The 17,836-nt window shown below is 38.4% G+C and overlaps 1 protein-coding gene across 1 annotated transcript; it reads right to left on the bottom strand.

The window, feature by feature from the left end:
* Nucleotides 1–392: 392 nt before the first annotated feature.
* Nucleotides 393–17,693, bottom strand: LOC108432976 (protein sel-1 homolog 3). Its single transcript, XM_017707172.2, has 23 exons — nucleotides 16,002–17,693; nucleotides 13,372–13,864; nucleotides 13,060–13,186; nucleotides 12,816–12,937; nucleotides 10,108–10,223; nucleotides 9,931–9,995; nucleotides 9,713–9,845; nucleotides 8,908–9,040; nucleotides 8,660–8,803; nucleotides 8,352–8,548; nucleotides 7,527–7,706; nucleotides 6,830–6,949; nucleotides 6,576–6,716; nucleotides 6,365–6,427; nucleotides 5,543–5,716; nucleotides 5,175–5,302; nucleotides 4,434–4,517; nucleotides 4,217–4,307; nucleotides 3,912–3,999; nucleotides 2,568–2,677; nucleotides 2,186–2,313; nucleotides 1,977–2,079; nucleotides 393–744 (listed from the first exon to the last, which is right to left on the bottom strand). Exons 1-23 carry the CDS (start codon nucleotides 16,053–16,055, stop codon nucleotides 592–594), a joined length of 3,147 nt encoding a protein of 1,048 aa, XP_017562661.2. The 5' UTR covers nucleotides 16,056–17,693; the 3' UTR covers nucleotides 393–591.
* Between the last annotated feature and the right edge of the window lie 143 nt (nucleotides 17,694–17,836).

The raw sequence follows: 17,836 nt of genomic DNA on the forward strand, positions 1-17,836 counted from the left end.
ATAGCCAGTACCTAATCACTTTAATCACAAGCAGTTCTTCAATGGCCGGAGTCCCCCAGACAATTCACCCACCCACATAAAGGCAGGATGAAATACTCTCTCCCTATTAATCAGCAGTTCAGCTGGGTTTTAATTAGCTGCGCTGTGTGTTCACCGTGTCCTGGTGTGACTCGGCAGAACGCGCCTGCTGCTGGTGTCCGTCAGTGCAGTCGCCCCCTGAGACCATGCTGCCACTTCTTACTGCCACACACAAACACAGTAGCTTCTCAGGGCCACTATACTTCCACCACACTTCCCACAGAGCCACCATACATCCACAAGCAGGGACAAGGAGCTTACTCTACTCAAGATGCACTACTAAAATGGAAATGAAAAATAAGAAGCAAAGTCCATTTCTGAGCTTAACACTTTTTAATTTTAAAGACTGTTCAGCTTGTCCAGCTGAGAAATTTGAAGCCACAGCAACCTAAGTAATCATTAAAAATATACAAAACTCCTAAATATACTGAGCGGATCTTTCAAGTAATGATGAAATTCTGACATCCCTCGGGAAGCTCGTCATAAACCTGAGCACAAACACTAAAGAGCTGCTCACACTCCTGAAGACTCTTCCTGCTCTGTTGGCTGGCGGGCATCAGAGGGCGCCGTGTTCTGCTGACTGGATGCTGACCTCTGGCGGAGAATGGCAGGGATGATTCTGAAAAAGGAGAGAGTAGCAACAGCAACTGCCACAGCACTCAGGAGCTGTAGCAACAAACAAAAATTAATTAGCTGCAAAAAAAAAAAAAAAAAAAAAGGATAAAAGCAGATGCTTAAAAGGGAAATTTTCTAAAATTAAAAGGGATTTTTCTACATTTCTGCATGATTAAAGCATTGAGATCTAAACATTCAGTGGTTTGATGTAAAATGCTCTGGTCTAAATAAACTTCCGCCACTGAAAGCCCCACAGAACTGTGTCATTTAATGCAAGATATTACATCAAACGGTTACAAATATGTTACCTGATGCCTCAGACATTGTTTTGTGATTAGTGTTGAAAAGGTTTTGGCTTAAAACTTATTTGTAAAAATTCTTCATGGAGCACAGGTACAGACACAATGTTGTAAGGAAAAATAATATAAAAGGGTGTTTTTTTTTTCTTCTTCCAAATTTACCACTACAAACAAATAATGTCAATACCACTGTAAAGAAATTTGACACAACAAATTTCTCTACAATGAACCATTTCATATCAAACCACTCTGAATGACTTTTCTCAACAAAGGAAAAAACAAAAGCACAAATATCACTGTTTTAACAAAACCTAAAATGGTAACTTTACAGGAGAAGGAAAAGATTAGCTTTATGTACATAAAGGTACAGTTATTTGGAAAAGTTTGAACACCCCTGCTCCAATAATATATTTTGTTGATTTTCTAAGTGAAGCTAATTTAACACATTCTGTAGAGAGAGCATTTCTGCTGCACATGTTAGTGCACATGTATTGGTATTATATGTATTGGATGAGTTTAAAACATAGCCACAACAAAACCCATAAAAATGTGCCATTATGTTTACACAGGCAATATGTAATTTTTTTTTCATTGTTGAATTATGGTAAATTCAGCAAATAATAGTAAAAAAAAAAAACAGTAATTCTGCACTGAACTGTGCAGAAGTGTGTTCTCTGTATGGGATGTGTACTTAAATCAACATTTAATATGAGCAGGGGCACCCAAACCTTTGTATATGGCTGTATGTTAAAGTACTAATATTTTATTTTCTAATATTTCTAAGTCATTTTGGACCATTTATATCAGTCCCTTCATTATGAAACGTTCACATGCAAAATGCAGCTGTCTGCTGCCTGAAGTTCAAATGAGGCTTTGGTTTAACAGCAGTGATCAGCAATCAACACACTATAAGTCCAAGACCAAATACTTACATATAATTACTACATAAAGTCACAGAAAACAGCAGGTTGGAAACACACAAACCTTCACAGTAGAACATCCAAGTGTGTGTATAGATTGTAAATGTGAAGCGAGCAGAGCAAGAGTACAGGGAAGGTGTGCCTCATCAGTATTGGAGTCTTGACATCTATAGGGGAAAAAACAAGAAGAGCCATAAATTAATGTTCCAAACAGTGCTGATTCACCTTATTTCACAACTCAAAAAGCATGGTAAGCATGTACAGCTAACATACCTTTGGTACAGGGTGGTAAGAATAGTGAGCTTATCTGAAAAATAATGTTGCAGCAAATTCAGTTCAGAGAACAGAGTGGCTGGTAATCTCGCCCCTTCCTGAACAAGCAGACCCAGACTGTACCAGCCCTGCAGGAAATATGAACAAGAGCATGCAGAATCAGAAACTGATGCATGAGAAAGGCCTAACCATTTAAGATGACGAGAGGACACTTGGAGGACCTTTAAAGCTGTGTTTAGTAGGCCACTAAAATAAGTGATGTTCACCTGAATTGATCATACGCTTCTACAGTCATTTCATCCAAAATGGGATTACAAAATACATAGTACAAATAAACACTAAATAATCTGAACTGCAGCCTCATAGTCCTAGTGTGTGTTACCTGTGGGTCGTTTCTGAGTGCTGCTTCTTTGTACATCTCAGCTGCATCAGAAAGGTCTCTTTTGCCCTGAGTGTGCTCCTCATAGAACAGGTCACCCATTTTCACCAAAGCTGAGCATAACAGAAAAAGAAAGTAGTACATCATAAATAAAAGTAGTCATATTAAATACTATTTACAGTTATATGCAAAAATATGAACACCCCGTTCACTAAATGTTTTGTTGATTTTTCATGTGAAAATAGTCAAACCCTCTACAGAAAAAAAATTAAGCATGGCATTTGTCTGCAAATTTTTGTGCACAATTTATATTTATTTACAGAGTTTAACATGTTCAAAAAATAAAACATCAAATATAAAATGTGCTCTAACTTTCACAATGTGCACAGGTCACAATTTATGTTTTATTTTTTTTCCAATAGGTTGTATTCAGCAAATAAACAGTAACTGTATTAAGAGGTGCAGACGTGTTCACAGTAGAGGATATGTTAACTTCTTTTCACTTCAATCAAATCAATAAAACATTACTTTACCACAGGTGTTCAGACTTTTGCATATAACTGTATACATATGAATATCCTCATCATACTGTATACGGTACGGGGTGGGGGGGGTGGGAGGGTTCACACTTTTTTTCCTTTTCTGCTCTTGGCTACGTTATGATGGTCTGTAATGTTGTGATTGAGTGGCACTGGAAAATGAGAAATTGTCCCCACTTAAAATTACATTCTCTCAAAAAATGCATGTTACCAAAATGTGACATAACACAACCTTTATCCTCTTCCATCAATAAAAACGCTAAACTTGCAGTGAAAAAAAAAAGAAGAATTATAAAAATGTAAAAATTATATTTTGATGCCTGAACTATGCAGTTTATTAGACAGCAAAATAGAAAAAATAGAATTTCTTTTCTTTGGACTTTCTCTTTGTGTGTGGTGGGTATCTTCCATCAAACACCCAGACAGAGAGAAGTCATATTCACTAGCAGAGACAATTCAGCTACCATATAAAATATTTCCAGCAATGAGATCACACGATTGAGTGTGACGAGGGATTCATTCCTGCTTTTTGCAGGCAACAGACAGTCAAGTCCCATTCACAACAGAGGAAATTTCAGCTCATTTCACTAAACTTTAGCAGTTATTTTTCCTCTCCTTCATTGTTACAGAAAACTTGTGAACTTTATTCAACTTCAGAGGCCTGTAGCACTCGCGCGAAACACAGCCACATAGAGAGCATAAAATGCAAAGCACCAAGTCCACAAAAACTGCACACATAGTAAATGTCATATTAAACGTTTAACTGGTCTCTCTTTGCATGCAAAACTGAAGAAACATCATGAATTACCATAAGAAGCAGGATCTTGGCTCTGAATGGAAAGGTTGTAGTATCGTAACATACACTGTGTCACAAATGCTGGATTCAATGATCCTCCCTGACAGAGTGGTGCAGAAGACACAAGCAGACATCAGTTTTACTATATTCTGTAGCTCAACAACCGGTGACATCATCTAGAAAGTGTATGCATATGCTAACAAGCTTTCTCTATAATCAAAGCAAACATTCTGACACAAACACTGAACAACTTATACTAGCTTAAAATGACCCAAATGGTAGCATGACTTTCATGACTAGGCAAAAGACTGACTCACCTGATTGTGCTCACACAAGAATGCCATGTTAAACTGAGCTGCTGACAATCCACACTCAGCAGACATCAGGTAAAAAATCATTGCCATAAACCTATGAAAGAAAAAAAAAAAAGTCAAGAAAAAATGTAAATAATTTCACCAGCAACTCCAATAACTTAGCTAGTCAAACAGTGCCAGTATAAAGTGCAAAGTTATTTAAAAATATGGTTGTGTTTACCAGTTGCCTTTAAGATAGGCCTTTAGGCCTTTCCTTAAGACTGTACCAAGATATCCATTCTGTTCAGATGCCCATTTAGCCCACCTAAAACCACAAACAAAATATACTCATTACCAAGATATAGGATTTTAAAGGAATTGTTAAATAAAAAAATTTCACTTTATTTAAGTTCCCCTTATTTCAAATGTAATCAATCAGCCAAGACATGTTTGGTGACATGTCTGCTTTAGCTCTGCACTGAAGCTTCTAGGCTAGTCCAATAAAAGTTTTTTTGGGTGACAAGATATAACATCCATTCAGTCTTTGTCCTGGTCTTTCTGTTTTTGCCTTTTTCTTGGTTTCCTAGTGCTGTTTGTTTTTGTATATGTCTTTGTTTTCTTTTGACATGCATCTATATACCCTGTTGCCTGTTTCTCTGGTTGTTGTTCCTTGTTAGGGTCTGTTTAGTTTGTCTTGTCATGGATTCATCTGTTCCAATCAGCTCTGCCACTGTGTTTTTGGACTCTGAATCATGTTTAAATAAAAGCAACTCACACTTGCATCCTGCCTCAATGCCTCCTACGTTACACAAGAGACTTCCATTACTTTTTAACTGCCATTTAAATGACATTTAATGGCAAAACTGAAATATCACACTTGGAGTAAGGAGGAACATTTCTGGCGAACCATTCTCAAAACTTCCTTTAAAGGAAAATGTTTTACAGTTTTAATGAGGCTAAGCACAGCTGAAGTCCAACTTACAGAACAGCACCTGATGGATGACGTGCCACATAACCAGGAATCCCCAGACTCCAAATTTCAGCCAGTTCAATGCCTCCATTTAAGTGGCCTCTCTGGGCTGACTTCAGGAAATACTTATAAGCCTTAACCTGAAGACAGTATTAAAATCTAAAAACTTACATTCACTAAGTATTTTTGTGCTTTATAAGACAAAAACTACATAATGCAAAATGCTCTAATTCAAAGTGGTTTTGAAGAGATTATGAGGAAGATAAATGCTATCTGATATGTTCTATTGCTGTTGCCGTTGTAACCACCTTAAACTTATAAAGAAAGATAAATGAGTAAATATATAGATAAATAAACATCAGTAACATGTTTGCACGCACTTTGTCAACTGGTTGTCCAGGATAGAGGCCTTGCAAATGAAGTACTCCTAAATTCATGGCAGCATCAGGATTCCCCAGGAGATCAGCCTGTTCCCAAAGCTCTGCTGCCCGCTCATAGTTTCTCTCAAACTGCTCGTAGTACCAGCCCAAAGCAGTGATAGCTGGAGCAAAGCCCTGCAGTGATGATGCACAGCTGATTCAGTCAACAGCTCAATACACTTTAAGCATTTCACAGCCTACTACTGTCAATATGGGCTTCATAGCATAGTATCACAACTAGGAATCATGCATAAGTTTATGAAGAAGTGAGAAATAAGTGATGTTTTTGTTTAAAATAAAAAAATTAAAATCAATAAATCGAAGGTAACGAGGTAATGGATGTTAACTTAAATTGGTCACCAACTGTGGTCCTGGAGATCTACTGTACCTTCCTACCTTACCACTATCTGCCACACCTGCTTTAGCAAATGAACTTCTTCTGAAGTTCTTAACTGGCTGGATCAATGCATTATGTTAAATGAGGAAAAGGAGCATCAGCATATTAGACGTAACTAAACTCTGCAGGAAAGCAGATCTCCAGGAGGACGGCTGGCGTCCACTACCATAATTCAATAGGAAACATATTGTTTACATAAATGTTGCTGCTAGAGAAAGGTCAATTTTTTTCTCAATTGAAAACATCAGCTGACCTTCATGTTCATTTCATGGTAAGTAGGTCAATACAAAAGTTCCAAAATGATAGAAATCTGAAGCTTTTTCTAGAACATTGTTGATTCAATACAAAAGCAATGGAATGTATATAGCATGTTTATGGACTTGTACCTGCTCCATTGCTTTTTTCAAGAAGGTGACTGCTTTTGGCACATCCTGAGGAACTCCTTGACCCTGAAATTAAGGCCCAGAAATGCTAATTTTGCCAACAGTAAATAAAAGTGAACAGATAACTAACTGGTGGTCACCAACTTCCATTCATTATTCGCCACGTTTACATATTTGGTTAAACCACTCTTTGCAGCAGAACAGAGATTCGAACCGTGAGCAGGACGATGGCATAGTCATACATGGACACAGGGTCCTGCAGTCTGGTTGCCCCCCTCTCATAGTGTCTCACAGCTGTCTGGATATCTGAAGTCACACCCTGCTGCCCCCAGAACAGCATCCGGGCTATTGCTTGCTGAAGAGGCAAACATTTAAAAAGACAAGCACAAACTTGCAGGAAAGACTCTTGAAGGAAATTTTCTGAGTAAATTTGTCACCTATAGTGTGTGCTGTGCTGACATTCTTTACCTCAGCGTCTGCTACCCCGTTGCGTGCCTGTAGTTTAAGCCAGTGAAATATATCATCATTCTCATTGGTTTGGGCCTTTAGTGTTTCCTCATCGTTCAGGAATATTGACTCAACAAATGTCTACAACACAGAAAACATTTAATTAAGTTACACCAGCGATGTTTGTCATAAAACTCTTAGAGCCAGATGTCCTCTTCAGTATGTGCTCAGTTGGCTGCCAAGTGACATATTTACACTGCTGTTGTTGCTTCTGCAAACTTTCGTACAGTCTGTGCTGAATGACTGATTCGGCTCTTAAGAAACAGCAGTGACCGCAACATTAACCCTCAGAAATCTGTTATCACCAGCGAGTCCAAAAGCATGGTGTGATTTTATTTTTACTAACTGTCCAACACAAGTGGACAAATTTGGTCAAAAGTGCAGATTCTAAACTTATGAAAGTTCAAATATTAGGATCACTTGTTTTTGGCATGTGTCTGACATTTTTTTTTGAGATCAAAACATCAAGAAAATGGCTGGAAGTGCAGACTCAAACCTGTCAATAGGGAATGTAGTTCAAAAGTAAATTCATTGCAAATATGGAATTATTATATAACTGTAAGTCCATTTAATTATGTAATCCTAGTGAAATGTATAGCAAAGCAACAATAAAAACTCTAGACTGCTGAGAGTTAAATACTGTATTGCACCCAAGCACCTGTTTTGAGGAGGGCCTGAGACGATCCGATGAAGTCTGCTTAGCGATGTTGGAATAATAGGCGTAGGAGAGGTCATGGTCTGGGGGCACAACCTGGTCACCAACATGGTGCAGGTGTCCAAGACGGAGGAGAGCCAGCCTCCAGTCTTTCTGAGCTGCCAACAATGACAGCTGCCATGCCTAAAGTTACACACACAGAAGACATGGTAACTGATAACCGAACCTCAGCCTTTTTCAATTCTGGATCTTTACAAGTTGTATGCAAAAGTTTGCAAGCTACTTGCTTAATTGATTTTCAATGTGAAAATAAGTCAGTACATCCTCTATGAACAAGAGGGAACAAGCTTAAATATTTCATTAACCATCCTAATTATTTTTGTATGATTTTTAATTGAATGTCTTTTTTTCCTCTTTTAATGTCTCTTGTTTAAGTCATGTTTTAATAATGTTTTAATTTCTATTCTCCTCTACTTTGTTACTTTTTAAATGACTTTATATTTTCTCTTCTGTAAAGCACTTTGAATGACAGCAGTGTATGAAAGGTACCATATAAATAAACATATCTTGCCTTGGCTTCTATTTATTTGCTGAATTTAACATATTGGAAACAAAAACTATGAAATATGCCAGAACCTTTGTACAAGCTATATTTTACACTTATTAAACTTCTATTTTACATTTTTCCCCCCAATGTATTAAGTTAATCAAATAATTAAAGATTCAGAAGTGTGTTCTCTGTAAAGGACATGTTAACTGTTCACTTAGAAAATACAAACAAAGCATAATTTGACCACAGGTGCCCACACTTTACAAAGAACTGCACACCTTAAAGGGCTGCTTTTTAGCAAGTCCACTGCTGTAGAAAGCAGAGGAGAGATGAAGAGCTCTGTTGTCTCCTAAGCATCCTGCTTGTAAAAGAGGAGGCATCAGCCTGTTTATCACCTCCACACTGCCATGCGTGATCAGCTTACGCAGGACAGCAGCATACAGAGCTCGGCCAACAGCTGCTGGATCAACTGTGCCTAAACACACGGATGAGTGGACATCGTGATTTAAGCCAGACTCATTTCAACCAATTTACAGTTTAATTAATCATTTAGTCATGTGCACTTTTTATTTTGGGTGACCCTTACCATATTTATCGCACAGGATCTTGATCATCTGAGCCACCATACGTCTCCGAGGTTTGCTGAGGGGCTCAGAAGAGCTGCATTCTACCCTTGTGGATCCTGGATAATTTTTTAGTATCAGCGCTGTGTATACATCAATACAACTCTCTGATAAAAAGAAACAGAAATGACCACACTGGGGAAAGTAGATATCTTGAACAGTTCCAGGATTGCAGGAAAGCATGCCATCTTGTGGACACAGAGGGACTTACCTGCCCTCTTTGCAGTCACAGCATGGCAAGAGTCAGCTATTTTGTGATCTACTTCTAATTTAAACTCCTTACAGGTCTGGAACCATCCAGATACATTAACCATTCTTACTAGTTGGGGAACCTGGAGATCTGGCTGTATAAAAATAAATAAATAATAATTAAAAAAAAGGCAGAACATTGCATGTGGTTTGATGGAAGTAACCAGACATCCAAAGCACTTAATACCTTTAAAAGCTCCTTCTTAGAAAGTTCCAAATACAATGCTTGGCATTTTATATACATTTATATATATTTATATATGGGTTTATACCAAAGAAAACTTATTAACGATACATATATAACTCTGAAGACATGCATAGATTCATATGTTACAGAAACTGCAACTTCTGTCCACCACTGTAAACAAGTTGGCAAGTCACTAAACAATGTAACATCTCACATCAAACTATAAGTTTAAACAACTTTATTTACATGCTAACAGTTGAATTATGTAGAAAGTATAAAATAATATGTAACCCTTTAACAGCAGCATAGCTAGGATCCTATGGGATCCCATACAAAAACTTCAATGAACAGAAAAAGCAAAGCTAAGCTGTTGCCCTAATGTAGGCTGATGGTTAGACTATATTATTGTGTATATATTATGAGTTATAGTAGCTATGCACAAGTCATGGGTCTAAATAAAGGAATCTGATATACAGATTCATGTTACAGTCATGGCCTTCTCTGTGCTGCTCGTAGTTAAACAACTGTTTTGTTTGAATGCAAATGTTAATAGCATAAGGTACACAAAATGTCATCTTACCAGGTTAAGTGAAGGAATCCTTGATCGGTAATACATGGTGGGCCCATAAAACCCTTTAAGTCCTTTTACGAATTTACCTCCACCAACCACAAAGTAGCCATCTGTATCATCCAACTTCACTGCTATACTAAATCTGTTCAAAAGACCAGATGCTTTGAATGGTACATGAAGTAAGGACCTGTTCGTTCATAAGTCAGACATAAAATACAAAATCTTACATGTGTTCTGAAGAGTAAACAAGTGGATCTTCATGTCCATCAATGCATGCCACTGTGATATTCCCCTATGACAAATAAAAAAACAAGATATCAGTACAGATTTTACATTCTACCATCAACTAAACATTCACCACATATACAGTTCACTTTGCACATACCAATGATATAAGTACTGACCATTCTGCCCTTCAGCTCCAGACTGATAAGGCACCACAAGCCTAAAGGCAGAGTGAATGAAGAGAGAAACGCTGAGGAAAGGCCATTCTCCCCCTGCAGCTGCACATGGATCTGACCTACACAATAAACAACCAAGAGAATCCTTGATGAATGTACAGGCTGTACATGAAAAAATCTGGAGCTGTCACTGTTGACAACAGAACATTTTGAGTAAATCAAAAAGGCTATAAGGCAAAAATGCATACACAGTTCTGCACATAAATTTACATACTCCTGGCTGAATTTTAGGATTGTAAGATATTTCCAAAAGATATTATTTTTACAAGTTGTGCTTAGATGAAGGAATTCATCATGACAGAATGTTGCATGTATTATACTGACCACAGATGTTACACAGTCAAAAGTTTGCACCTCCTTGTATGATCACCGAGATCACTTTGAGGGTTAAGAATCTGCTCCACTAAATGCATCACATTCTTGCACTAAAATATGAGGAAAGCAAAAGAGTACTATACAGTCTGATAAAGAAGTGAAGTAAACAGTGATTTTGTGGCTACCAAGCCAAAATCAGACAGAGCCAGAGAGATTTCTGAAACAACTGCTAGGAAAATTGTGCGAGATGCAATGAAAAACACAAAAAGCAACCTCTGCTCACATACAGGCTTCTCTGAAACAAAGTGATGTGGCTGCTTCAGAATGTATAATAAAAACATACTTAAACAAATATTGGCTGCTAAAAAGCCATTTTTACATCCACAAAAAAACTTGAAATACCAAACCAAGCATCTAGTGCAGTGGTCACCAACCCTCCTGGAGAACTACTCTCATCTTCTTCTTCGTCATCGTCTTCTTTCGGCTGCTCCCTTTAGGGGTCGACGCAGCGGATCACCTGCCTCCATAGGGCCCTATCCACTGCCTCCTCTACTTTTACACCAACCATCTCCATGTCCACATTCGCTACATCCATAAACATTCTCTGAGGTCTACCTCTTCTCCTTCTGCCCGGCAGCTCCATCTCCAACATTCTTTGACCAATATATCCACTATTCCTCCTCAACACATGTCCTAACCATCTCAACCTGGCCTCTCTGGCTTTATCTCCAAACTGCTCCACCTTCACTGCCCTTCTGATCTGCTCATTTCTAAGACAAAGACACAACGAAGCTCCTTCTGACCTTCTCTGTCCTTCTCTACCAACACTCTCAATGCAAAAATTGCATCTGTGGTACTCTTTCTGGGCATGAAACCAAACTGCTGCTCACTGATCTGAACCTCTAGCCTTAGCCTTGCTTCAACAACTCTTTCCCATACCTTCATGGTGTGGCTCATCAACTTTATACCTCTGTAGTTACTGCAGCTCTGCACATCACCCTTGTTCTTAAAAATGGGGCCCAGTACACTGCTTCTCCACTCATCAGGCATCCTCTCACTCTCCAGGATTTTGTTAAACAACCTGGTTAAAAAGTCCACTGCCTTCTCTCCTAAACATCTCCATACATCCACAGGTATGTCATCTGGACCAACTGCCTTTCCATTCTTCATCCTTTTTAAAACTGCCCACACTTCCACCTTACTAATTCTCTGCACTTCCTGATCCACTATCTCTCCCCCAGTTGTCCTCCTCTCTCTCTCTCGTTTTCCTCATTCATTAGTTCTAGAACTACTCTCATACAGAATTTAATTCCAACTTGCATCTAACATGCTGCTTCTCCCCCTGGCAACCCCTTATGCATTAGATCCAACCAATCGAGAATTTCTGAAATACCTGGAGCAGGTGAAGCAGATTGTAGCTTACTGTAGTTTAGATTGTAGCTCTTATCAGGTAACATGGAAAGGGTTTACATCCTCTCCATACAGGCTCTCCACTGGTGTCCCACAAGGCTCGGTGCTGGGTCCACTTCTCTTTTCTCTTTACACTAGCTCTCTTGGTGATGTAATATCTTCTCATGGCTTCTCTTATCACGGTTATGCTGATGACACTCAACAAATGCTTTCTTTCTCACCCTCTGACACACAGGTTTCCAGTCGCATCTCAGTGTCTGTCTGACATCTCTTCATGGATGTCGCCTCACAGCAAGGAGGGCCTGGGTTTGTTTCCCCGGCCGGGCGACTGGGGTCCTCTCTGTGTGGAGTTTACATGTTCTCCCAGTGTCTGTGTGGGTTTCCTCCCACAGTCCAAAGACATGGAGTCAGGCCAATTGGACATGGTACATTGCCCCTAGGTGTGATTGTGTGTGTGTGTGTGTCTGTCTGCCCTGCGATGTACTGGTGACCTGTCCAGGGTGTATCCTGCCTTCCGCCCAATGACTGCTGGGATAGGCTCCAGCACCCTCCCGTGACCCTGAGAGAGAAGCAGCTTAGAAAATGTTAAAAAACTTAAATATTTACTTAAAAACTAATATTTACTTAAAAAAGTAAATATCTTTACGAATTCAGCCAGTTGTATGTAAACCTATGAGTAGAACTGTAAATGAGATGTTACTTACTGTAAGAGATCTCAAAAAAGAACTTTAAATATTGTCGATGTCATAAAAATCGGCATATGCCAGCTGCCCTTTACATTGTGTAAACATTTTGATAAATGGACTGACTGACTGCTCTAGACGCTACATTTTAAATGAGTTTTTTGTTTGTTATAGACAGAATAATCAAGTTTAAGTGATTGTAACAACCCAATCACATTCAAATAAATTCAAGGAGCCTGTTACCTGATCTTGTCAGGAACAAGGAGGGTGTGGCATAGTTCTCTTGAGAGTCTACATGGTGTAAAAGTCCACACAGATGGTCTCTGCATGGCTCTTCTAATAATACCCACACTGAGAAAGCACACCTGAGGGGAAAAAAAAAAAAAAAAAAATCAATGCCTCAGATTGTTCAGCTCATCTTTCAACTATTGTAGGATCTTTTTACCCCAAAAGAAGTCACCAGATAACAAAAGCCTCTATGAATTACCAAGGATATGAGATCGCTTTGAGCCGCAGGCCTTCTAGCATTGCATTTCTGTAAGGCTCTAGAGCTTTAGTGATGCCAAAATGCTCCCCAGTGGATCCATATAATGAGGACAGCAGAGTGGCGACCTCTAAAGAAATAGAAATCGACATTCACACATTCAGCGCATTTTCCCCTGAATGAAACAGAATGTTAAAGAATGCTGTTCAACAAAAGTGCTTTTTCAATTTCCCAAGCGTGATTCTTAGCATCAGTCAGCCAGATGTAAAACATAGATAAATCATCCTGCCAGTTCTAATAGGTTTCAATCCTTACCATTTTCTTTTGGGCACTGCCATCTACCGCCGAACACTTTCCAATGCATCTCTGTGTCCCATCTGAGGCACAACAAGTGCTGTTTGAAAGGGCGACTGAGTGGACTCAGAACATTCAGGGGCACCAATGTCCTGGCAAAGGACGACCTGTCGGGTTCAGCAGCCGCACCCCTGCTCACCAAGCCGCGTAAAAGACATGTGAGCACCCAGGAGGAATCTTGTATGCTCCAGTCTGGGTGATAGACCAGCCAGTCAGGGAAATGAAGTATTATGAGTTTGATCCTGAGGGGGGCAGGCGTGCAGCGCCACCATCTGTGGAAGATCACTAAAGTTGATCCAGTGTTGAAAGACACTAAACCCTGCAGGTGGACCACTGAGGGTTCTCTACATGAGTACTGGACTTGGATGGGGTAAGCAGACTCTGGCACTTCAGGAGGGTTTAAAAACATGATTGTATCTGCGCTGTCTTGGCTCAGGCACACAGTGGCAAATGCCTGAGTGAGAAAAAGCCAAAAAAAAAAAAGGGGGGGGGGGGTGGAGGGGTAGAAAAATACATTTAAAATACCAGTCAGACCACTTATTCTCCAGGGTATATTTTGGTCTGTCCATTTGAATTTACATGACCACATCATCAGGCAAATTATTCTGTAACTGCATGAAACAAATGTTATTTATTTTGTAAAAGCTCCCCTAAAATTAAGTTTTATTATCATAAACATACTGCTATATGCTTACAATTCACAGTTGAAAGCCAAAATCTTAGATGCTCTTTGTATTATTTTATAAAAATATTTTTTACAATATTTTTGTATTACTGAAGAGATGCCATCTGTTTATAGTTTATAGCCCAGATTTGTGGAAAAATGGGTCGACTTTCAGTAGACAAAAAAAAAATGACTTCTATTATAAGGTTTGAAAATTACATTACTCATCTATTTGAGTGGAAAGAAGACAGTTACAAACTCATGACACCCACCTTTTGAATGTAGCTTATGAAATATGAAAGTTATGAAGAATATGATGAAGTGCGTTTTGGAACCACCAGTGATCTTGTTGAAAAGGTTAAGGCTACAGATTACGGTCTTAAAAACGAAGGTTCCTAAATGGCTCTTGGTGTGGCCGTATTTGTCTAAGTTGATGTCTCTGTATGTCTACATGCATATATATTCCAGGAGAAAAACAAACAAAAAGAAAACTGGTATGCTTTATCATCGAAATGTTGGGGATCACCGTTTTCATTAACTGAAAACATTTGCTGCAGGTGCATGTATAACACGATTCCATTATGCTGCTACTTTACATTTTCTTGTCCAGAACAATGAACAGAGGTGTAGACGTCTATAAGAAATGTGTAACAGTGAAAATTAAGTTGTAATTAACGCAGAATCCAAAATGCCCTGTAATTAAAAGAGGTGATCCAAGGCAGACAACGTATGCAGCAAAAATGACTATAAATAATTACAGTTATTATTGATCATGCAATTACTTTTGCCCCTCCTCCAATAAAAACACGGTAACACTTTATTTGGAGTGGTCCTTTGCAGATGAACTCTTAACAGATAATCAGTAACACATCAACAACATATCAGTGAAGTAGCAGTAGTGAAGCATCTGAACATACTGAAGTAAATATCTTGTAGATGTTTTGTTGATACATTACTTACATTAAGTAGCTGTGTTGTTAATATATTACTTCCATTACACAAAACCTAACCTTACCCAAAGCCTAACTCTAAACTTTGCCCTGATCTCAACACTAACCTTAACCTCAGCCCAAAAGCTAACCCTAACCCTCATATGTCTTGAGTGTTTGTTTCATCTAGAAGTACCACTCAAAGTGTCAGCAAACACACCTCTGAAATTTTGAATAAAACATTGTTAAATACCTTCTAATGTCTAGTATTTCAATACGCTGTACTAGTTATTGGGGAAAAAAGCAGTTATTAATGCCAAATGATACCAATTTTTAAACAGTACTGTAACAGAATTCACATGCATTTTGTTTTTCTTCAAGGTTCGGCATGCTATTGCATCTCATACAAAAGGAAAGGTTCTTTAAGGAACCACCCATTAAATGTTTGCTTAGTGAACAAAAGTGTTTTTTCTATGGCATTCATCCTTGGTACCTTTGAGTGTACAGCTAAAACCTTTCTTCTGTAGTGATCAAGCACAAAAACGACTTCACAGAAAGACAGAACAACACGCAGTTTTGGGTTCAAACTAGTCTTATACAACAGCAACATCTATCATTTTCTAGATATAGCAGCTTCAGTTATCCATGTTCCTGCACCTGAGAGAGGATTGCAGTGCAATGTGATGGTGAATGAAACACACCACCAGCCATTCAAGCATGGATCAGTAAAACAGTTCCAGGTTAAATATAATGAAACACCTTTTGTTGATTATCATAACACAGAAATAACAGCACAACTATTGAACATAATTGCATTGTGGTACTAGTGAATATTAAAGGTTTTTAAAAGTAACCTTGCTGTTTCATTCAACCTCCTCATTTAAGTAAAACTAAATAAACTGCTTTAAGTAAATGGCAAACTAGAAAAGATGCATTTGAAAGACCGAAGTATTCCTTTAACGTACTGTTTCGCTAATGTGCTGTAGGAGACTACTCACTGAAAGAACGACTTGAAGACACAGCCAACAGCGGTTCCACTGGAACTGTCCCATATTTAGAGGAGAAACAGCAAATAGGAACTTTCTAAGTATCTAGTTAGGCCTGAATGGCACTTTAACATCAATGTCTGCTTTAACCCATGTCCTACAACAATGCACCAAGTCAGTTTGCCCTGCAATACTGATCTCAATGGAGGTGTGCAGTATGCGCTGATAAAACGGAAGAATATCCTGTTTGGTTCACACATGGAGAAACTTGTGCAAACAGATTTCGCAGCTCCACCCGCAAACGCAAACTGTCCTGCCAGGTAAGCTTAGACTTAAACGGCTAGGAAACTCTTGGTGAATGACGGCATAAAGCCCAAAAGCAGTCCCATTACCCAGTCATGTCCAGTTCCAATCGAACCCAATGCTTTCCATTTTTTTTACAGGCTCCCAAGCCTAGTTCTGCAGTATTCCTTTCTCTGCACATTTTAATGATTTAATGATAATGTTAAATAATCAGCCACTGATAAATTGTTTTTTGAGTCAATATGGCCACTGAGCACAAGTCACTTATATTTCAGTGTTAGCAAAGAGCAGAAAAAAATACTTGACAAATTACACAACTTCAAAATCTAAATATATACAGTACTGTGTAAAGTCTTAGGCATAAAGGCACATTATCTGAAACCATTCAGCTTCGCAAGAAGTGTGTTTGCTTATAAAAAACACCATTTATCATTAGAAGAAATCCAAATAAACAAATAACAAGCAACAAAAATCACTTATTTTGAAGAAAAAAAAAAAGTAGTTGATATGCTCTTAGTTTCGAAGACGTTTACTTCCAGACATCCAACAGCCATGACATGGATTTTTCAAAATCCATCACCAGCACACTTTACCATAATGAACCATTTATTAGCCAAAACAGGCACCATTTAATTTAACCACTAATCACATTTACATACATAAAATCATTGTTCATTGTATTAATGGTGTTTGTATTCATTATAATATTCCCGTTTTATGGCAAATAAATGCTCCGATAAAAGGCTTTTTAACTTGAATGCTGTCAGATGGTAAAAACTTCTGCACAGTACTCATTTTTTTCACCCCTCAGTATTAAGCGTGCCTTCATTATAGCTTTTGCTCTTTTTGGGAGAATCTCTTAGTTTTTCAATAAATCTGCAGGAACATTTCTCCATAGTGCCAAAGTTCGGTCTTAGAAGTTGGTTGCACTTTCTTTGCCACATTCCAAATGATCCCAAACACATGCAGTGATGTTAAGATTTGAACTCTGGAGTGTTTAGTCTTTTGTTCTGAGAACATCAGCAGCTTCTTTGTTTGTTTTGCTAATTTTTCTCAGTATCGGCTTCATGACCGCCGCACACCCTTTCAGACCTACTGCACCTAGTTGCCTCACATTGGAAGGATGGACAGAAACACCCGTGACTTTTTTTTCTAAAATAAGAGTGGAGCTTGATTTTCTCCTCTCTCTCAAAGATGAAAGTTTTGAATATTGTTTATCTGATGAGGACAGCTTTTGTAGTCTGCCACGTCTTGCGTATCTGTTATGAGCACCACTTTTATATGTCTATTAACTCTGAAACGTTTAACATGGAAATTCCTGTTTTCACTTATTTTGCTGACTTTCTCCTTCCTTATAATTGGATTGTCTTACACCTAATCCCCTCAAAAGTATTTTCCAAAAAACAAATACCTCACACCTGAAGGCCATTTAGAGTATGAATTGAATAATGGTGGGCTATAATTAAATAAGGGTGGTCTATGAAGTTTGTACTGCACTTTATGTTGTTTGGATCATCTTTTTTTACACATTCAACAAAGAGAAA

This window comes from Pygocentrus nattereri, chromosome 17 (genome assembly GCF_015220715.1).
Source record: "Pygocentrus nattereri isolate fPygNat1 chromosome 17, fPygNat1.pri, whole genome shotgun sequence".
NCBI lineage: Eukaryota > Metazoa > Chordata > Actinopteri > Characiformes > Serrasalmidae > Pygocentrus > Pygocentrus nattereri.

Excerpts from the sequence above, each read along its gene's own strand:
- LOC108432976 (XM_017707172.2), bottom strand. The coding sequence starts at position 16,055 with ATGGGACAGTTCCAGTGGAACCGCTGTTGGCTGTGTCTTCAAGTCGTT. Across the intron at positions 4,000-4,216 it reads TCTTGTGTGAGCACAATCAG|GGAGGATCATTGAATCCAGC; the intron begins GTGAGTCAGTCT and ends CCACTCTGTCAG. Across the intron at positions 2,314-2,567 it reads CACTCAGAAACGACCCACAG|GGCTGGTACAGTCTGGGTCT; the intron begins GTAACACACACT and ends TATTTCCTGCAG.